The following is a 22,793-nucleotide window of genomic DNA, read 5'->3' as shown; positions in this document are numbered from 1 at the left end:
CAGTATGCTTGTTCCTTGGAAAGTTGCTGGCTATTAGCATTAGCTGTGCCCCATGCCACAGGATTGACAGCAACAGCAGCAATACCTGGTAACTATCCATATCACCACCATCCTCCTCCTCCTTCTGGTAGGAGAAAATACATTTTGTAAAACACAAAAGAACATGCATTTTTTTCAACAGAAAAATCAAAGAATTACCCCAAACCATGAGTACAAAAGCATCTTGCCACAAACAAACTTGTAAAATGTTAAAAATACAACATTCAAATAACCAAAGTCTTATTAACAGGTAGGATCAGATCTTTCTTAAGACTACAGCATCTCAGCCATGATTTTAGCGGTTACATTTAGTAAAAAAAAGAGGTCATAGAATACAGTGCCAGGAAAAGGACTTAGCAAGCATATCATCATTATTTTCACTTTATAGCTTTATCTGTACTTTAGGCTAGAATTATTTGTGGTTCTGAATGTCTGAAAGCACCTTGCTTCCCTGGGTGACCTGTTCCACTTGTTCTTTGCTATCACTGTTAAAAGGATGCTTAATTTCTTAGTAGCAGCAAGAAGCCATTTATACTTCTTAAGACCTTTTTCTGCTAGCTTAAACAGCCCTTTTGCGTTCAGTAATGGCTATTTCTGATACTGATGAAGTAAACTGCTTGAAAAGATAACCAGTATCTCACTAAGACTCCCAACTCTTTTTTTTCCCTTATTCTTTTCCCCTTAATTTTCACTGTCCCACAAGCGACAGAAACTAACCAGACTAGTAACCTATTTCACCTCTACACGCAAAAAGTAAAAACAACTTCCATATACTTTCTGTCTTGCATATACCTAAATATTACACGTGGTTCTTTATCAGTTATACATTAAGTTACAAGTATGAAAAAAATAAATAAAAGCAGATATAGCACCCTATGATCAGATTATATGTATTAGACTCAAACAAATGTAAAACAGCAAAATTAACCTATCATGTACCAGTGTGTGAACTAAGGTCCCTTTTTGAACTCTGTTGGGCAGGGTCTAGAGCAGCAGAGCAAAATCAACAAAATACATCAATGCACGATAAAGTAACTGTCTTACCTGGTAGCTGTCCAAGCCCCTTTGCAATTTGGTTGATCTGGCAGTCACACCACCTATGGAGACTGAAAGAATTGCTTCTACCATGAGAGGCAATGTTCCCGAATGTTGTACAGGTTTCACTGTCACCTGAACTCTGCGAGAATGACCCTGAGCAGGAAGGCAGCCAAGAAAGAAAGGCAGAGAGGGAGAGAGAAACAGAGAAATACTAAGAATAACATTAAGAATCAATTTAAGTATGAATAAAACAACGCAAAAAGACATACCTGCCTAAGCTGGAAAATCCCCCCTGTGTTTACATCCTTTGCCTGATGGAGTTCAACTGCAGTATATTCTCCCATCTCATTCAATTCTTGTATGGAAATCCACATTTCTATTCTTCGGGTTACTTCATTCCACCTAAAAAGATATACCAACAAAACTTAATACTTGCCTCACCAAAGTATGATTTGCGTGCCACAGGTATTAGAAAGCCTTGGGAAAGCTGATGGAAGCATTTTATTTATACCTGTCTCTCAGTGTCCTAGTTTTAGCATGAAGAGAATCAACTTCCCAAACAGAGGTGCCATTGCCTGTACATCTGTGACCCCACACCTCTATAGCAAGAGCTCCTTCTGAAATGAATTCCAAAAACTCCTCTGTGACATTCACCACATAGTCCTGGAAATGAGAAAAACATATGATATCCAATCAAATGAAATAACTGCATCTCCTCAATTGGTTTTTAAGGACACACCAAACAATTATGTACTTGCATGGTTCAACCATACAGTTTGAATGATAAAGCTTGACTCTGGCCAACAGAGTTGTGAAAGAAATCATCTCAGCAACTACTGCTTCTGCATACTGTGTATCATGCTTGAAAATTTCCATTAAAACCACCTCACAGCTCCATTATTTTTAAAGTTACTGAGCTTACCAAACAGGTAAATAACAAGGTGTCATTCTATAAACTATAGTTCCCCCCGTGCATATTAAAGATGTCATTTAAACTTATATGATCACAAATGAAAAGAATGTTTTCCTTTTGCTGAATTTTGAAGAGGTGATGAAGTGAAATATTATAGCACTTAAACTATTGTCAAAATCATTATTTATAGGACTTGATTCCCTCCTTCTTCCCCCAGGGAAAACAAGGCTTAAATTCTAATCAGCTTAGCTCAAACATTCCATCCTCCCGATAGTAATATTTCATGCAAAAAATAATTACCTTACAGTGAGAGAAGGTCACTGTAAAATGAGCATCCTTGCTCTGAGGTGAAGGCACATCTGGATCTACCACTGGTGCTGCTACTGTTGACTCACATTGGTCCCAAAATGTGTATTGACAGAAGACAAAGTTGGAGAGATTAGGTGGCAGTCCAGTTGCTTCTTTTATTTTTACCTGAGGAGACAAGCCAGATGTTCTCATGGTTATTTCTTCTACTGTAAACTGTTTAAAATGAAGCATTTCAACCAAAATTATCAACAGCTAAGAATTTTTGAAAGTTAACTCCAATTGCTTTCTAAAGATGTCCATACTTGGGAAATCTGTATTTTCCATATACAAAAATGCAGATGCAAGGAAAACAGTTACAGGCATCTAACTAGCCTACCCACATACATGCTTTCTTTGAGGTTTCACTTGAGTGAAACACTTTTTAATCACAGAAAAAATGAAATCCAGACGCTAACCATAGATACTACATCAGATAATCAAACAAATCACAGGAAGTGGATATATGGAAAAACTGTTTCCCCTTCGGTGTCTGCCAAGAAAGACATTCCTTGTAATGTTAGTATTTGCCATGTAGACCTGCACATACCAGAAACTAATGCTACTTAATCCAGTCACAGGTAACAACAGTCAGTTAGACTAACATACACTGAACTGGAACCAAGAGTAGTCTCTCTCTTCTCTTTTTCTCTTTAGAAAATTTAAAGCAAGCAATAGGTGACATAGCTTAGCACTTTACATCAGACCGACTACATAGTTACAAAGGTCTGAAACTGTTAAATCCATCATGTGTTCTCACTTACCCTGCAGGAGAGCTTTTTTGCTCTGTGAATAATATCTCCGTTGTTATCCATGACTTCCAGACTCCCACTCTCACTGGAGTTCTCAGATGAGTCATCTCCTTCTACTACACGTTCTGGGACAGACCCAGTGACTCGCATAACTTCAACATGCAACCGTCCTGCAACCTAAGGCAACATAAACACTCAGAACCTACACAGAAAGGATTTAGGACATTAAGACTGGAGATATCTAACTCCAGGAGGTGCACAGAAACTGGCAACCAGCACTGAATATTGGAACTGAACAGCTCACAACCATCAAAGGAAAAGCAACAAGGACAAAAAAGAAGAGAAAGGAATATAAAGAAATTGTTTGCATGCAGAACTACTGAGCTTTTTAATTCATACACTACAGAAAAGGCACACAGCATCATGACTGTGCATCAAAACTTCAATATGCTGGTTTTTGTTCAGCTACCAAAATTGATACTACAAATTTTATTCTGCTATTTTAGTAGATGAGCAACTTAAACAGAAAACATATGTATCAATTTGCAAAGCAGTTTTTCACTGGGAAACAAGACAATAAGCCTCCTTTGCTCATTAAAATATGGTGCATATTACTAAGTCGTCCATCAAAAAAACATGTTACCAATGAATGAATGAACGTATGGATACACAGGCATGGATGCACAGCCCCGCTATTCCTTAGGGCACTACTTCACATTACCTCCCCCTGCTGGCTGATGATGGGCACAGCATACTGCAGCTTAACGTCATAGAAAAGGCACTCCAAAAACACATTTGCCACGCCAATTAAGTTGTGATTCTCTTGTGCTTCATAAAAAGGATCACCTCTTTTGCCAATGAGCTTCCTTATCTGTTTTAAAGAGCACAAAAGTTATTTCAAAAAACTGCAAGCATGAAAATAAAAATTAAATAACCAAGACAAGATCACGTCACAAAACCCAAGTGACTATCATTCTTTTCTGTTCCTTCCTGTTAACACAAGCAGAAAGGGACTGGGAGCTATCAAAAATTTGTAATGAAATCTTTGAGATGAGGCATTATGCAATCCTTTCTTTACTACTGTAAATAGTAATATGACCCACATTTTTTAGTAATGTCAAGGCAAACCAGACTTTACCTTCAGCAAGTACAACAGACATTGCTCTCAAGAAGTTTCGCCTTACTTTTCTGTTCTGTTTACTCTTTTTAAATGAAAGGACAAGTTATCTCCAGGATGAATAGCTGGTCTGGCTGCTGCTAGGGCAAAATGGAAGGTGCAAGATGACTCCCGCTTAATCCTACAAGTGTTCCCAAGAATCCTCAAAAACTGAGATCATGTCTGCAGCTTTTTCTACAAGTACCCCATAACAAAGCCACAACAAATTCACATGGATTCCGGGCATGATATGCACACCTCAGTGGACATGGTAGCTCCTTCCCTTCTCATCTTTCATCTTCAGCACATGTATTTGACCTATGTGTTTCTATGTAGCACACAGAGCAGATGCATTATGCCCAACCTATGCTATGGAAGGAATAATTCTGCCTCAGGAAGACATGTATTGAAAGGATGTGCTATCAGTTCTTACTAAAGTCAGCAGCAAAATCATCGTTTTCTTCAATGGGCACGGATGAAGCACCTGACCTCCTCTGTGTTACAATTTTAGAGATTCACAATACCCTGTCCAAGGCAGGGAACAAAAGCATGACAGTTGTTCAAACATAATTGAGAATGATTCTTGATACAATTAATTCAGGTGCTCCATGTCAGCCATAAGTCAGTAAGGTGTGTACTGTGTACTTCTACCTTGATACTTGAGGACATCTTCTGGAACACCAAATTTCACATCTGTCTCTTGCCAGGAAACAAACAAGCTTTTGACGAGTCTTACACTCATTTCTAAAGGCTGACCTGTTATTTAAATTCTCAGGAAATGCCACTTGGTTTTGACAGACGTACTAATGCAGACTAAATCTTGATTTCTTCACTGCCTTAAGGTAGGGGGATATACAAATGAGATTATAGAATATTTCACATTTTAAGACCAAGTTCTACCCCACTCGTGTTCTGCACCTTAAGCACATCTAAGCAGCATGAGCACTTTCTAGTCATCCTAGCTAGCTTTGATATGAACCACATTTTAATCATTGTTTCTAATGCTGTTTGCTGTTTCAGTTCAGACTAATGCCTGTCTGCATGGCAGCTGTATTATGGCAGGTAAGCATATGCTCTTACTGGCATCATGAGTCACTAGCTCAACACAATTACATCTGAGAATACAAGTTAGGATAAGATGTAGATATGTTTTACTCTGCATGGGCATTTTGTTCATAGCTGCTTTTTTTTTAACCATAGTGCTGTATCCTTCAATATACGAAGTCATTGCACTTTATCTGTAAAACATACTAAAGGGGTTAGAAGAAAAACTCAGTCTGTGATCCCCTTCAAAAAAAAAAAATAATACCTCAGGAATTTTCTCCTTCCACTCTTGATACAGGTCTCTCATGTCAATCAATTTGTTCTCTAGTTTCTCAATAGTCCACACTTGAGTAGCTTTTCCTTTTCTTCTCACTTGAATAGCAGGCTCGCTCACTATTGCGCCCCTCTAAACCAGAGGAAAAAATAATCACTGCAGGAAAGGTGCACGCACGTAAGTAGTTTAACCTTTCACTCAAATTGTGCTCTTAAAAAGGAATAAAATAAAGAGCATACAGCTTCCTTCTGTGTGCCAGCCATACCACTTTTGTCCTCAAACAGAACATACCCCATACATCTCCGAAGATCCAGACCTCTTTATTCATTCAGACAACTTTCATTCACACAGGATCATTAACAGCACTCTCAATCAAATCACTTATGACAGGTGTATTATTTTAAGTGTTATTTACAGCAACACTACAACTAGAAAATCCTCAAGAAAAATCATAAGGATATTTAACAGAAACTGGTAATTTTTGCAAAACCATGCAGCATTCTGCTTAGGTCTTACAGCAACAGAAGGCAAATGTCTGCTCACAAACTGCATGCACATATCCCTATTACTACACACTTGAAAGAACATTAGGAGTCATACTTAATGCTACAATCCTATTTTTATCTTATTCACTTCCAATACAACTAAAATCACACAGCATCCATGTTTTGCTTACATATAATCCAACAAAAATAATATTTTATGGCCTTAATTACATTTACACATTTTGAATTAGACATAAAACTATTTCATTTTCCAGCACTATTTGTTATTACCTTTTTGTTGGCACTGAGGTTTTCAGCAGGGATTTGAAGTGTTACTTGATAATCTGTTAGCTTACTCATTTCTTCTGCTAAGAAGTTTGCTTCTCTCACCAGTGTATTTGCTTTCACTATCTGCTCTCGAAGTTTAGCCAGGCTCTGTCGAAACAATTCATCCCTGTGGTGCAGTAGGTAACATGAAAAATAAACAGAAACCTATTTCTATTATTGGAAAGCTGCAAATAGAGGTGCTAACAAAGACTTTTCTGAAGCAAGTGTAAGGAGAAACGCTGTATGGCACTATGTCAGCAAACACAAAACAGCATTGGACAGTTTTATTGGGGAAGAACAGTGATCACATACTAAGGAAATATATTATGTATATCCCAAATAGTTAAGTAATGCCCAAATAAAAGGGCACAGTACTATGACAGCTGTTAGAGTGATCATTTGTTGAAAGCCCTAGGGATACTCTTAACTTTCAATAAATGAAATAATTGCTGTCTTTGCTTTTAATCTGTAGTCATGTTCCACAGAAGCTACCAGTCCCAACATGTGATTCTTCTCGATAAAAACTGCTTTTCCTCGGATCGTGGTGTTGGAACCTGCAATCACTGCAGGCCACAGCTTTACGTTACAGCTAGGGCTCTGCAGTGCTACAGACCCCCAGAACTCCCCGCACATACTTAAGCCATCTCAAGCATGAATGTTAAAAAACACATTGAGTCCTACTTACCAGAAGCACCTTTTACCTAATAGATGAATGAGCACTGGTTAAAGCTCCTGCACTCTGTACAGTTAACAGTCTCTGGACAAGTTCCAAAAAGGTTTCTAAAGCCTGTCTGAGCAAATCTCTTCTAACCGAAAACCTGGCAAACCTGCTATGACACATACTATACCTCCTCCTGCAATACCGTGATACATTCTCACCTGGGGATCTCATCTTTATTTTGCATTTTAGAAGTATCATGGTCATCATATGAGCAAATGGGAAGTCCCCCTTTCTGCCTTTCCTGTAATCCCACTTACTGCATCCCATTATCTTCTGCATAAAACTCATGATCAAATTTCAGATTTTTCAGTGACCAGCACTTCCTTCTATGAATTTTCATCTTTTCTAGGAAAGTCCTCCTAAAACCTAGTGCATGTTGTGCACATATACTTCTCATTTCCATGAAATATACTTCATCACAGACAACCCTTAGGAGGAATAAATTAACTCATGGGCCTTGCTGTGAATACAGGCAAAATTTGCCTATTTGCTTTTACTCAGATAAGCTCAGATCTTTCACACATCTTTATTGTACAAACCACAAATTGCTGTTAACATGACTTTTAATCCCCAGAAGAATTTTTCCTGAGTGGTTATCTTTTTTCAAAATATCCCAGAGGAACAGCCTGGGTAATTCAAAGTGCACTCTGATTCTTCCCTGATACTGTATCACAGTGGCAAACAACTAGCAGCCTTAGCAGGCAGCTCTGAATTTTAGTTGAATTTTTTAAACATGCGAAAAGTGCACCTTTGTCTCTCTCCCCTGTCTGGCCTAAGTTTGCAATAATGATGGGTTTTGCTGGATCTTAAAGAGTTGATATCATTAATAGATTTTAAGTCCATTTTCTCCTTTTCTGCTCCTGGTGTTACACAGAAAATTCCTTTCCAGTTCCCTCTTGCTTCTGTTACCCAGGCTGTCAAGATTAAGTGAGTGACTCCGGCCTGCTGGAGTGACACATTCCCCAGACAGCTCTAATTCTGGATTCTCCCAGAAAATGAAGATAGTCGCGAATTACTCGCTAAACAGTGCTTAATGCTGAAATGACGCTGCACCTGCAACCACTGCAAGACAGCTGCCTAGCTTGAGAAACAGAGGCAAGCTTTGATCTCTAAGTGCTTTAAGAGGCATGGGATTCAACTACAGCCAGTCCCTTCCTCGAGTCAGGAAATCTGCATCTGGCTACCTTGGTTTGGGGATGCTCCCACACCAATCTCTTCTTAGCTAGATCCTTGAGACAGGAATGGTTTAAGACTATAAGGAGGACTTGGGGATGATAACAGTAGCTCAACCAATTACTATGGGTAATTATCAGTATCTTACACATACTGCAGTTGTATTTTTATGCAGCTGTGGCAGCATCCTTCCAGAAACATGGCTAAAAACAGCATTTCATACCGGGTTTCTTAATTTTTACTACATATAACATATATGGCAAGCTCCATCAGGGTATTAGCCAAAGCAAATATCCACTGAACATGAAATAATGAAACAACCATTAGCAAACCTTTAAATCTGACACTCATGAAGTGCCATTGCAAGTCTGTGGGATTGCCAGTGCCAGACACAGAATGCTGACTCCAAATGAACTAAAGCTCTGCTCCAGTACACCCCCACCCCACTCCAACAAAGAAATTTGTTCAAAGTTACAGTGGATTTACTTCATGTCAACGGGCTTTAACTCTGCATCAGGTATCATCTGTCCTCCTGCAGTCAGCATAAAGCTAGAATCAACAAACCCTGTAATGCGTTCTAGCTGATCTGACAGATACAACCATGTGCTTAAATATGATGCTTATCAAATTCCTTCCACTGGCTGATCCGATAGAGCTCAGCTCTATTACCAATGGCAACAGAACAACAGCTAAAACTGCACTCATCAAACCCTGTACAACCCAGAGACTTGTCTCTTTCACATGTTCTTCACATTGAGTTTTCCCTTGTTTTCTGCACTTCTTGCCCTCTGGCCAGTTGGCTGGCAAAAACCCTCTCAGAACTTTGTGCCACGCTTTTACAGAAGAAATCCCTCAAATATTTTTCTTATTTAGTAAGACTCAAAACTTTTTGCTTTTTTTCCAAAGCCCAAGACTCTTCTAGATCTAAAAAAAAAAAAAAAAAAAAAACAGAAGTGATACCTAAGAGGTATATAAAGCATTCACCCATGAAGTCCAGAGCCAGAATGCTTGTCAAAGCACAGCTTCTCATAGAAAAACTTTGAACAACTACTGAAGAGAGAAGGCTGGAAGAGCCCTTAGCCTTGATACCACTCCAGATTCTCATTTTTATGTCATTCCATGGTCACGGTATGTGGTTAATTTAAAGACAATCAGTTGCAATTTATTCTTGTCCACTCTCAGCAACAGGCAAGAAGGTGCTTCCCCCCCCCCCCCCCCTTTTTTTTACTGCTGCTTCTTCTTTTTTGTTGCATCTTTTATAGGTATTGCTTCTTTAACCCATAAGACCAGTTTTCATCTCTGCTACTGAAATGGGTCGTCAATGGATTTCTTTATGGCCTTGCTGTGCTCAAAGCAGTACTGAACAGCAGTGATTCTGAGCGGAGTGTCTTTTGCTTCACATTCCTTCTGAACCACTAAAACAGCCTGCAAATCACAACCATGACTCTGCAATGCTTTACATTCAGTTCACAATACAATGATTCTGTTTTTAGCTCTTACAAGGGCAAACAATTATTTTAATTAAAGTTGAAACAGAGCAATGCTTCTCTCCCTATGCTTGCCATGGAAAACATTCTAGTTGTCATTGCTGAGTGTGTGAACAGATTGCTTTTTTTTTTCCATGCCAAACTTGGCAGAAATTACAAAACAAAAGCTCACATAATAACTAAACCAAGATCTGTTCTGTTCTATTTTTAACATTCTGAATTTGAAAGCTGCAATGCAATCTTGGCTTCCTTTATTTAGTTAGACTTCTCCTGTGCATGGATTAATTTATTTATGGTGGAGGATAAAGCAAAAATAATTGAAATAGGAAGGAGCATTCAAACTCTCTGCACATAGAAAAAATGTTGAGTGAACAATGAAGCTTCTGTTTTAAAAGAAGACAGATTTAAAAGATGTTTACAAGAAGCCTACTAGTACATGTAGTCATTCTTCCTGCTGAACAAACCCATGAACAGAATACTCATTTGTACACTGAAGACCTGTCAGCAAAAAAAATGATCTTGCTAGCTGACCCTAGAACTTCTCTCCAGGGAGCTGATGTCTTTCTCTCTCCAGTGATACCGAGTGCAAGCTTCTCTTTTTGTCAAGATGCAAACACATACGTGCTGCTCCAACTCTGCTCACAACTTCTCCGTTTGCTTTTTAAACTTTCCCTGCAAATCACATCATGATCTTTCACCAGGGCTTTGTTCAGGTGCAACGCTACTCCTTCACAAAGAGGCTCCTGATTTTTCACCTCATTGCAAGCCTTTTCTTCCTAAACAGCTCAAACATGCTCTGACTGTTCTCAAACATAAAGTACTCCTCTTGTACAAAACTTAAGAATTACTGCTTTTTTATATTTTTTCTTATTTTAGATTGCAAAATACTGTGCTCTCATTGTATACTCTTGCATTGGGTTTACATGGAAAAGTTTTGGTAGCAGGGCAGCTGCAGGGGTGGCCTCTGTGAGCACATCCCAAAAATGTGAGCAGATCCCGAAAGCTGCCCCTTGTCAGATCAGAGCCAGCTAAATAAAATTCTAACATCTTGGTGGAAGCAAATCTTGTACTGCAATTTAATTCTACAAAGAAAAAAAAAATATTGTTTCTTTCTGACAAACCATTCAAACCCCATCTTTCCCTTAGAGTTCACCCTCTGTAGTTCTTATTAATTCTTTTGTTTTAACTCCAGCATTCTCACCTCTCTTCTGTCCAGAGATTTAGTTTCTGCTGTGCAGTCTGAGCAGTGTAGGACAGTCTTTCACTACCATGCTGATGTTGCCTTTCGGGAGAGAGCTGCTGTCGTAGCTGCTCTAATTCACGTTCATACATCAGCCGCTGCTCTTCAAGAGCACTTCGCTTCTCTTCCAAGTACTGTTTCTCCAAGATCTGGACCACGTTTTGTACAGGGTCTAAGAAAAAAAAGGGGGGGTGGGAAATGTGAGATAATGAAAAAATAAATAAAGAAAGTAAAAAATAAAAATAAAGAAAACTTTATTTATATGGCAACAGCAATCGAGATATCCCAGAATCTTTGCAAACACAGGATGTCTGTTGCCCCCAAAAACAAAATCCGAAATGATAAATAAACAAATAAATCCAAGCAAGAAAAAAAAATTGGCATGCAATTAAGCTAGAACAATGGTTCTGACCCTCTTCTACTGCATACTTCAGTACTATGAATTTATAATATGTTCCATAATCCCAGTAGGAAAGAAAGAATAAATTGAAAAGGGAACAAATCAGTAAGAAAATAAGGAAATAATGCAAAATACGAGAGAAGATGATGTTAACCAGAGAAGGAAATGATTTCAGGAAATAAAAAGCAATTTACTTTCTCCATTTTGGCAGAGAATGAGACGTGTTGAATTGCTGCAGATGTAAACTGAGACAAATTGTCTAACTGATCATGCATCACATTGTGCCAATGAACTTCACAACACTGAAGCAGACAAAGCACATTCTGGAGGGGCCTTCTGCATTTAATATTACAGAGCACTTTTCATCTCAGTACCACTCAGAGCAAATACCCATTAGGATACTCTGTCCTGAAACAACAACTGCTTGTGTCAATCAGCAATAGTTAAAACTAAATTACATCCAAATTAAACAAGAATTACTTGGTCTGCTCCTGGTTTTAGGTCCAATGATAGGCTGGGCCTCTGACAGAGCGATTCAGTGGAATAAGCTGCTTCTATGTACTACCAGCACATCTCTTCTTCATGTATGTACGTTTGAAAGCTTAAATACAGCCAAAATCTGCTTTGCAAAAGGACCAATCTAGATGAATATATTTGAGTGACAGCACATGCCCTGAGAGACTGCTGATGATGTGTACCAGACAGGGAAGGGAGAGGAGGAAGTTCCATAGCTGGAGGGGTGGATAGAGGAAATAACTTTGCAGCTCTAGGACTTGTCAGGGTTTTCAAATACAAAAACCTTGAGCTTTAAAATAATTGTTTGTGATCTCTTCCATTTTGCAAATATGTATATAAATATATATATTATTTTTAACATATATATACATATAAAATCGTGTTGACTTTTGAGGATGCCAGACTGTCACAAAGGAGGGAGGAAAAAAAAATACATTTAATTGCACTGCCTTATTTCAGACTAGGGTCTTCTTCTCAAAAATGAAATTAAAAAAAAATCAGTGTGATTTAGTTATGGGTCACTTTGCCTTCACTACCCAGATCCAGTCTTATGAAGACTTTGTGCGAGTTTTCCTGATACCACAATGCTACCTACATTAAAAAAAAAAAAAAAAAAAAGTGTTATTATAGCATTAAGTGGAGGATTCACATGAAAGGTTCCACAGGAGACCCACCAACAGTCCTGTATGCTGGGCACCATAGCAGGCACATACACTCTCCCAAAAACTAGATGCCTTGCGTTTTTATGAACAAATGTAATATTACTATATCCAGTACCATATAACAACTTACCTAGTAGTAAACCTACTGAGACTGATTTTGCTGAACTAACCTACTGTCTTTGATTTTAACAAATATGGATATTTAGGAAAGTCACTTTACAAAACAAATCCTTCGTGTTATAAATGCCAGAAGAACAAACAAGATCCTCAGGATTCTGTTCCTACAGTGGATTGGCCCCTCAGCAACCTTTCTGAAATATTGATGTAAAGCACATCTTTATTCCTAGCAGAAAACAACAAGTTGCTACTGTTGCCCAAGCTGTCAGTGGAAGAAATTACTGGCTTCATACAAAGACATCATCATACAATACCACTGAAATGGCAATCACAAATCATGAAGTTACAAGTTGATCAATATAAATAGCAACCAAATAGCAAAGCAGTGATCTAAAAGTGTCTTAAAATAACCAGAAACCAGCACTTTTTAGTACATGACATTCTCAGAAATATGGTTAGCTCTTTTTATTTATTTTTTAAACACAAATTTATTTTTTAAACAGACAATGCAACAAAAGCAATTGACTGAAATGAGTTCTAATATCCTAGAATACAAACGAAGTTACTTGTGTTGACCTGCACCATCCCCCTCCCCCTAGCTCATAGCGAGGATGGCTCATAATGCCAGTTATTTTCATGTGCATAGGTTTTAATGCATAATCCCTAAAACAGTTTAAACTATGTATAAGAATAGTTGAGAAACCAGTATTATGCAGCAGAGAGAGAAGAGGCATGGAAGAAATTAAAGCCCTCTGTTGTGTTTGGAAACACAGGAAATGAATCTAAGGCTGAGTCATTAAGACAAGACTTTCCTAAACTGCTCCAAGACCAGCCCCGATGTCAGGGAGCAGAGTTCTTTAATAACAGTGGTCTTTTCAGCCACCTGGATTTACAGAATTACAGCTATCCCAGGATCATATTATACCAGGGAAAACAATTGGCACAAGATGCAACAAGCTAGTCTAAAATTTCAAATTTCAACCAAATTCAGTACTGTTGGGAGTGAAAAGGGGAGTTATACTTGTATTGCAATGCAAAATGTAGGTTTACACTTCAGAGGAGTCTTCAGTTTACCTTTTGAAGGAGACTCACACACACAAAAAAAAGCCTTTAATACTGAAAAAGCAAAATATGGTGTGAATTATAAAACTTCTAGTTAGAACATGAAAAAATCAACAGTCAAGTTTTTTACAGTTCAGAAGAACTGCAAATGATGTTTAAGCTAGATATAAACACCACGGTCCACTATTTTGGATTCCTCGTGCAAAGGCAAATCAGGGAAGATTCTCCCCCGTGCTTGCCAACCACCCAGTAAATCCCATGCAGTGTTAGGAGTCCCAAGTCATAACTCTCCACATATTCATGTGGCAAAACAGTTTAATGATCCTGACAAGACCATTCACATGCAGTTACTTCTCTGCAAACTGTTAGAATATTAATGCTTAGCCAAAAGTATGTACTTTCTTCATAGGATGAACCACACTTGATTACCTTGCTGATCTTCACAGATCAGGAATCTGTTAATCCAATAATAAGAACGCTGCATAAAATCTTTAAGATTTCATGTGAGTGCCTTTTTCTAAGCAAGGCAGGTGAAAGTCCTGCTTTGCTATATTTCATCAAAATCCCTACCGTGAACTATAAATTTTTGTTTGCTTAAATGAGAAACTGGGTAACCCAATCACATTTTTTACTTAACCGCTGTACCCTATACAAGAATAAATCCTTGTTAGACCAGCATCACAAATTTGTGGTACAAAGCAGATCTGACAGAATCCCACAAAGAAAGTGAATGTGTTGATGTGGGGTGGGGAGAATTGGGATGTCTTCTTTACAGCTGTTTTCAAAGTCCCACATTTTCTTCAGAGCTTCTTTGGAGCCAGATGTAAAATGTGACACTGTTGTAACTGATTACGTGCTTTGAAATCTAATGTTTGCACTCTGGAGAAACCAGGCTGTTTATCTAAAGAAAGTCACTGTTCTCAAATAGATGACTAGATCAAGGAAGAAAAAAAGAAAAACTCTTGCTTCAAGCTATATCAAACCGCTGCTGTGAAAGAAAAAACCCCAAACCCATGTATATACCTATACGTAATTATATATCAAATTTAAAACAAACAAAGCTTATCAGAGAATACAAATGATAAAATTAACACGCTTCAGTCCATCTGCCCCTTGTCCCCACGGTATTTTCAGAGAATCTGAATGATAGAATTAAGAGATATCAGTTATTTAGTTATTCTAACTTTCCAATATATTTTTTTTCATTTTAAGGGAGAATAAATAAATGGTATTGAAACAAATCTTCTATATTTCTTACCCAACAAAATGGAAGCCTGTCAGAAAAACTGTAATTTAGATACACCATCAAGAATGAAACCTTTAATTGCTATCTAGCTTGGAACCAAAAGATCATCCAGTGATACTCATGGCTGCTTGTTTTGTCAGGGTTTTATCATTTACTACTCCAACTTAGTTAAGCAACGCCTATGTGGGAGGGAGGGAGGAGAAGAAACAAGAAGCAGTATAACTGGGTTACGATGCCTTTGAAACTGCGCGATGTGTAACTGCTAACATCTGCTGTGCTTTAGGGAGGAAAGGGCTCTAATGGAAAAGGAAGGTCTGCGCTGCCCTTGAGCAGACATGGAAAAAAAACAAACTAAGACTAAGAGAGGCCTGGACCACAGTCAGAAAAGCCTACTGAACTGAAATCCAAAGATGTTTGAAAAATTGTGAAGAATCATTTCTACCAGCTAGACAATAATACATCAAAATCAAAGAAGTGACCTTCTATTCGAAGAGCACTAGCTCACTACTGACTCCTGTAGTTTATTCAGTCCCCAGTTAGTAACAAGCAGATCAAGCATCAATCAATGCTTTCAAATTTCTCCAGCAGTATCATGCATAAGCCAATCGAGTTCAAAACCTTTGTCCCAGTTTTGGCACAGATACGGGATGGTTTGAGGCCTTAAGACAGGCAACAGAATCTTCACAAGGGATGACAACACTGAAGACCACCAGGATGGTAGATTCATCTGAAATTCGTCTCCTGGTACGAGTGAACCATAATGAGAATAATTCTGTTATCAAACAGTAATTTTGTATTCACTTGAATGGCTTTGTTATTGTACAGTAATTTCACATTAACTTGAAGAGCCTGACCCTGCAACTCACTCATACAAGCAATTCAATTAAAATCAAAATCAGAACATAAAAAAAATGCAAACTCTTGATAGAGAATCAACTACACACTAAATGATCATATTGTACTCAAAAGTAAAGGAGAGGAAGATAAAGATTAAGAGGATACCAAGAAAAATGTGGGCATTGTACAAAAGAAAGGAGATACAAAGAAAGGAGAACAGAAAAAAATGAAACACTGACTACTGTGTCTTTTTGGGTAGAGACCAAAAACCAAGGCATTTGCCTTGTATAGTTAGAAAACTTGTACAAAGCACTCAGTAGTCCACTAAGTTTTTCATCATTTCTTCTTCCCATATTGTAACATTTGAATTATGGGAACCATAAAAATACTGTTTTATACATAGCAAATTTTATATATGCCATGTATCATACCGTTATTTTATATATATAGCATTTTATCTACAATAACTTTCCAAAAAAAAGCATCAAAGTAGGTTTTAACAAACTAAGATTAAAAACAACTTCAGAGTTAAAAATTATGCTAGCTGACATTTTGACTTCAGGTTTGTTGTGGTTTCAGTTTTTTTTTTTAATATGGCAAAAACGGTATCAGTAATACTCAATAAAAAAGAAAGGATAAAACACATATCTGGAGCACCCTTCTGTTTGCAGTAACCTGTTAAAGTTAGAGGTCAGAAGAACTTAGCTGATGATTTGACTGGCACATGATTACAACTCGGCTGCATTATAAAGATCAGCACACATACAGATAAAACTGCATGTCAGGGCACAAACCAACTACTAACTGTCTTGGTGAAATTTCTTCTTACCTCATTGACCATTTATTTGGCATTTAAATGTTTATATTTCTATATGTGTGTATACACACACACACTTCTATACACATACATATTTATATTTATGTTGAGGCCTTAATACAGGGATCAGAATTTTCATAAGGGATGGCAATGCCAAAGACCACCAGGATGGTATGTCCTGATATACCTGGGGGGGTGGGTGAGTGAATATATTTAACAATTTTTCTGTAAAACATCTTTTGCTGAAAATGCTCCATAAGCCCCACTAGTAAGTGCACCACTTGCTTTTAGTCTAGAAATTAAGTTCCGTGCTGAATTTGTTAAACGATCCAAAAGAACCTTTGGACTTATCTGTCAATTCCCTTACCATTACTATTCAGTGTCTTCATAATAACTTCCATTTGAGCAAACTCATAATTGTAGTCTGGTTCTGAAGAAGCTTCACTGGCTGCATCCAGATCATGTTCTCCTAACAAAGCTTCTTTCTCAAAGTCTTTCAGCCAGTCCCGTCGTTTCCTCTTTGGTAAATTGATTCTGTGTAAAAAATAAAAATTAGTTTCTAAAAAGCTTATGCAGAACAGTGAAAGGAAAAATAGATTGAATATAATAACACTAGAGAATAAAGATAAACTATTACCTAAAAAAGTGGTTGTTTCCCCATAATATTCTATCTCCATGCCATAGCTGAGTGACAGAACATACCAGTGCACCATTTACACAGGATCTGAAAAAAAAAAAAAAAAAGAAAATTTGACTTCAGTGAAATCCTAAGACTAAAAGTTTGAAAAGTACCTGTAAGATGTACTGTTTCTCACATCTACAGACAGTGATTTGTATCACATAATGCACAAATCAGCTAGGTTCTCATTAAAGTATCAACGGGAAAATTACTGCTCTGACTTCTACCATCAGAATTAAACACCGAACCCCTTTTCCCCTCCAGCTCTGGCTGTTGCAGCTCATCAGAAAGCACATGGACAAGGCTGCATTTAGTTGTACTTGTACCTTTTTTTTCTTTTTTTTTTTTTTTTTTAATAAATGCCCATTTCTCAGACTGGGTCTCTGCCTCTTTCTTATAAACAGTCTGTAAAATTGGTTGCATACAAACCATACTGATAAGGCTCTCCAAGATATGGGTTAGTCAACACAATTGTAAAATACACTGTTAGCATACAAGGCATTCAAGCATAAAAAAGAACCTTAGGTCCAAGTTTTGTTATTTCAACAAACTGAGTCTGTATTATTAACAAACTTGTATTTTTTGCGACCATCTGGTATATTGCTACATTTGCTTTTATGTTTCTTTGAATTTAAATCACAAAAATGGAGCATGTGAGTCACAAAGCAGGACAGTTTATTTGAAAGGGAAAAAAATTAGGTAAAACAAAAATGCCTTTTCAGATTCAGTGTTCTGAATTCAGCTGTCTCAAATAAGTCAACACAAACATTTAAGCATTTGATTTAAAAAGTCTTTTTATAAAGAAATTCTTGTAACTAGCTTTCTCTTGACAAATATTTTAAGAACATTGACTTAAGCACTGCAGGTCAGGCACAAGTAAAACAAAATGTATTATATGTTTTTTCCACTGACATGTTCTTGCCAGTCAAAATGACTGATTTCCAGTACGGTAATTCTATCACAAGTTTGAATCCCATCTGTTTGAAATTTTGTACTGTAGGCTGCAGAACAAGAATGCAAATGCTAAAAGGTATTTCACTCAAGACAGAATGAAACAGATTGGATTTTTTTTTTCAAGATGTCTCAAACTTTCCTCATTCTTGTAACATCTAGACATTTAGATATTCCGATTTCAGAAAAGCAGTAAAGACCATTAGTTATGACAATGGTACTGCCAGACATTTAGAATTCCATCCAAGAACTCACAGTGTTCCCCAAAACAAGGAGTTATTAAACCAATGAAGCAGAAAGAAAAGGAGAAATATAACGTCACATTGCATATTTCACAGACACAATAGTAATTGTAGCCTTTGGATCTTTAAAACACCTCTTTTCTCACAAAATACTTAGCTTTATAACAGCAACTACTCAGAGGTAAAGTTTATCATCCCACATCAAGAACCAACCATCACAGGGTTGGGATAGCCAGCAGCAGCTCGGCCATCTTGTTACCAACCAAGACATAGCCAAGCAATGGTCCCTCATTCCTAATGAATACCTTCTTGTGGTGGTTTCTTCTAAGCCAAACCACTGATAGCCCGTTATGATGCAGTGATGTGTGTGGGTGTACACGTGTGAGGAAATCTCAGTTCTATCTCTGAATTTCACCATCTTAATATCTAAGCCTCTTATACTGCAGCTACTCACTGATTAAAAAGTAAGATGTTTCTGACTCTGCCAAATAAAAATGCATGCAAGTTATCTTCTGGTAATGAAAAGCAAATATTTGCTGGTATAAGCGCTGCTGATCTTCCTTACCTTGCATTTTCTTTTGGTGTGAGTGTAACTTCTCCATCTAAAGCAAGATCAATCTCACAGTGTTCTGGTTGGATTCCTATACCAAAGAGCTGTATATCCTGAGAAGTATCTGCACCAACTCTTGTGTGATCCTAGAAAATAAGTTGTTACTAAGAAATAAGCAAACTATTGCTGTTTATATAACTAAGACAATATTAGCTGAAGCATTGAGACTGCACTGAGCAGATTTGAGGTCACACAAACTGTTCTCCTGTTCTGCACTTTATCTTCCTACAGTTTTAGATAAAGCAAAATAAAGCAGCTGATACACGAATTTTGATTTTAAAATATTCCCAGGCAATGCTGGCATATAAGCAATAAATGCATATAGTGAAGAAAACAAGCCATGTCATCCAGCCATACGGGCCAAAGGGTAACACGGATAGTAAAACAAGGTGCATGGAGTTGGCTACTTTTCAGAACACAGCTATATAGCAACTCAACTAAGCACACTATCTCCACATAATTTCAAGCCATACTGTAAATCCCACTGAAACACTTTACTTTGATGTTGTTATAGAAGTTGTACTTCATTTACTGTTGTTCGGATATGGAAGCCTTATCTCAACCACTAAAGCAGAAATGTAACCACAAAATAGACAGGTAAGTTTTTTTCTATCTTGTTGAAAAAGAACTCACCCTTCCAAAATACTTCCTACTCAGCCTGTCTTATTAAGTATGCGTTTGAAACCATTTCACTCTGAAATGAAGACTATGGTAAATTGAATAATATGGAAGACAGTGGCAGTAGGAAAACACGTTTCTGTTCATTTTTGACAGAGCTTTTTTCCCTCTTTTTTTTTAAAAAATCTTTTTCTGTCATTGAAGCCTATGTTTATTCCTACTGATTACTAATAAACATTCTCCTTTCATACGTAACTCATTGAATATTTAAGGAAATCCTCAACTAATTAATAAAAAGAAGCATTATATGTCATGCTCTTACTTTAAGAAGCAATGCTCTTTAGTCCAAAAGGCAATTCTGCCTGGAAAAAAATAGAATTTATCTCAATGCTGGTACATACTGAACACTTCTTCCACTGTCGGCAAGCAGGAGATCAATTAGGTAAAGCTGAACTGCAAGGGAAAACGTAAGCCTGAACAGCAGGAGTCCTATCCTATTTTACTGCAACTAGTCTTAACAATCTAAATACACTCTGAATAACAAATTGAACCAGAAATTCAAAACAACAAACAAGCGTCCTTTCATTCCATATATACATTCTGTTTTCATTCTTACCTTTAAGTAGTAAACCAAAAGCTCATTGAGCGCAGGGTCCGCATTCAGGTTCACCAGGTAACACTTGTCATCTCCGACCTTGATACCTGAAGACTCTAGGGAAATACCCATGCTCTCTAGCTGTCTTTGCCTCTCCTGCAAGCACAAAAATAGGTTAACCTTGCCTGCTGCAGTATGTAGAGACAAGTGCCTCAAGTAAATAAAAGCAGAGCAACTAAAACTGAAGATTAACATGCATTCTTCATATTGCTACAATAGAAAAATGGAACTTAGGACAATGCTCTAATTTATTTTTAATAGAATTTATTTTTATAAACCAACAAAAACGGTTAGCCCTAATGCTCAAACATCTGCCTTAATGATTTTATCAGAGGTATTCATACATAATACATTGTGGCCTTGAACCTCTGTGTTAGCTAAAAACTAATCTCAATTGCAGTGACTACAAAGATAATCAGTCACAAATAATTTTGGAAGTATGCCTTAGTTTAGGTTCAACCTTTTCCAGTGTTGTTATTAATTCAGCTAAACCATCCACTTGGTCATGCATGTCTTTTGCTCTTGTATCGTTTTGTTCTTTTGTTTGCTTGGTTTTGGTTTGGCCAGTTAGGTTGCTTTTTTGTTGTGCATGCTTATTTAACAGGGATTGTACCAAAGCATGCATCTGCCACTTCAAGACTAGGAAAGGTAGCCAACAATACTCCTTCTCCAAGCTATAGATAGTGGAAATTATGGAAAAATAGATCAGAATACTCAAGTCTTATTTCAAATATGATAACAAGCAAATTCATTTTCTTTCTCTGGTTAAGAAGCCACAAAAAAAAACAATAGCAAATGTAAACACAAGTACTGCCCAAAATTCTGATCCTTTTTCAATTCTTGAATTTCTTAGTCACTCCAAGGAAAATTACTAAAGATCCCACTGCAGTCTTATAAATAAAAGAATAGCCCAAGTGTATTTTGATGTTCTATTTTAAAATCAAATCTTAGCTTTTATCGGTTATACCATGACATAACTACATTTATTATATAGAAATTTAGACTGTGAAAGTAAATGGAGAGCAGAGAAAAGGAAAAATCCAGAGAAATTCAAAACAACTGGTGGTAAAAACAGCATAGCCAACGAAACAGCATAGCTGATGAAATTCAGCTGACTTGTACTCTGGCCTTTTCTCCTCAAATTTTCTGAAGTACCTGTGCGATTTCTTCTGTTTTCCTTAACTTTTCTTCCCAGGTTACTGTTAGCTCTTTTATTAGTTTTTCAGATTCTTCTAATTTTTCCTTCAGTTCCGGTGCCTTCATGGCCTAAAATATAGAAATTAGCAAAACTTTAAGGTACATTTCACATGGCAACAGCTGCTAAAACAAACTGAACACAGCCAACAGAATATGAAATGCTGCAGGTACAGGATAGGTTTTGACCATTTTCCCAGGTTTTTCATGGCAGAAGGTGAAGAAACAGGTCATTTGCAAAGTAAGGGGACAGAATCAACATATAATGGGTTCAGATCTGAAATAAATGAAGATCTACCTAGTACGTCAGAGGCTATTGGAACTACGCAGACCAATAAAATGTGCAGGGCTGGCCACTCAAGCTTCAGTGTCTGTATAAAAAAATCTGAGTATTTAATAACTCTTAAGTCTTAATCATCTGAAGTTCAACTCTAATGTCTTTCTTCCAATAGTAGTTTTAAATACAAATTCCTCTTAATGTTTAGCTTTCCATTCTATCTTGCTTTTTGTATTTTTTTGTAACTGTATCTTGCTTTTGTTTCATTAAAGTTTTCATTAAAGCTTTCAAGACTGACACTGGTGATTATAACTTAAGGGAGGAATACTGTGGAGCTAACACAGGCTTCTTATTCCACAATAGGAAACAAAAGCAAGGGGCTTGAAAACATTCAGCACCAAATAACAACTCAAAAGGCCGGCATATAGGTTTCATATAATTGTTTTCAACAGAGAGATGGAAGAAGAGAAAAAGCTTTTAAAAGAATAAGTAAAATTTGGACTGCTCCCTACCTTCCGACTGATTGTATTCAGCCACAGTCTATCAACAAAACTAAGAACAGATTACAAGAATATTTTCCAATTTAAAATATGGAATTAGAATAGATTTTTATTTAGGAAAAAATGAATGGCTCCTTTCTTTTAAGGGAGATTTTCCCATTCCAGTCTGTATGGATCTGTTCCTATAAGCAACAGCATTACTTAAATGAATGTGAATTTCAAACACCACAAAAATGTAGCTTCAGATATACTTCCATGTTCTTTGTCCCACAGTTACTATGTTTTACCTGAAAATATCAATAAGTTTTCCTACAGTGCAGTGCCTAATTTCCCCAGATACCACCAAAAGTACTCCTACCCTCATTACTTTTTGCTCCAATTAGAAACGTTTCTCTAGGATATGCAGCAATCACACA

At 37.2% G+C, this 22,793-nt stretch overlaps 1 protein-coding gene across 7 annotated transcripts in view; it reads right to left on the bottom strand.

The window, feature by feature from the left end:
- Nucleotides 1–22,793, bottom strand: part of KIF13A (kinesin family member 13A) — a 125,951-nt gene that overhangs the window by 22,953 nt on the left and 80,205 nt on the right. For 3 of the 7 annotated variants that reach the window (XM_035316825.1, XM_035316820.1, XM_035316821.1), the window contains exons 12-27: nt 21,562–21,672; nt 20,368–20,502; nt 19,089–19,219; nt 17,289–17,375; nt 17,019–17,185; nt 15,616–15,738; nt 10,956–11,166; nt 6,338–6,500; nt 5,553–5,693; nt 3,809–3,958; nt 3,100–3,264; nt 2,291–2,464; nt 1,589–1,740; nt 1,347–1,479; nt 1,084–1,230; nt 86–124 (exon numbers count right to left, since the gene is read on the bottom strand). In XM_035316825.1, coding sequence (XP_035172716.1) covers nt 86–124; nt 1,084–1,230; nt 1,347–1,479; nt 1,589–1,740; nt 2,291–2,464; nt 3,100–3,264; nt 3,809–3,958; nt 5,553–5,693; nt 6,338–6,500; nt 10,956–11,166; nt 15,616–15,738; nt 17,019–17,185; nt 17,289–17,375; nt 19,089–19,219; nt 20,368–20,502; nt 21,562–21,672 — 2,229 coding nt within the window. The remainder of the gene's footprint in view (nt 1–85; nt 125–1,083; nt 1,231–1,346; nt 1,480–1,588; nt 1,741–2,290; nt 2,465–3,099; nt 3,265–3,808; nt 3,959–5,552; nt 5,694–6,337; nt 6,501–10,955; nt 11,167–15,615; nt 15,739–17,018; nt 17,186–17,288; nt 17,376–19,088; nt 19,220–20,367; nt 20,503–21,561; nt 21,673–22,793) is intronic. The other 4 variants (XM_035316822.1, XM_035316824.1, XM_035316823.1 and 1 more) reach the window with 2 other exon arrangements.

Source organism: Oxyura jamaicensis, chromosome 2 (assembly GCF_011077185.1).
Source record: "Oxyura jamaicensis isolate SHBP4307 breed ruddy duck chromosome 2, BPBGC_Ojam_1.0, whole genome shotgun sequence".
NCBI lineage: Eukaryota > Metazoa > Chordata > Aves > Anseriformes > Anatidae > Oxyura > Oxyura jamaicensis.
Note: the sequence above shows the minus strand (reverse complement) of the source record. Positions and strands in the feature narration are given on the sequence as shown.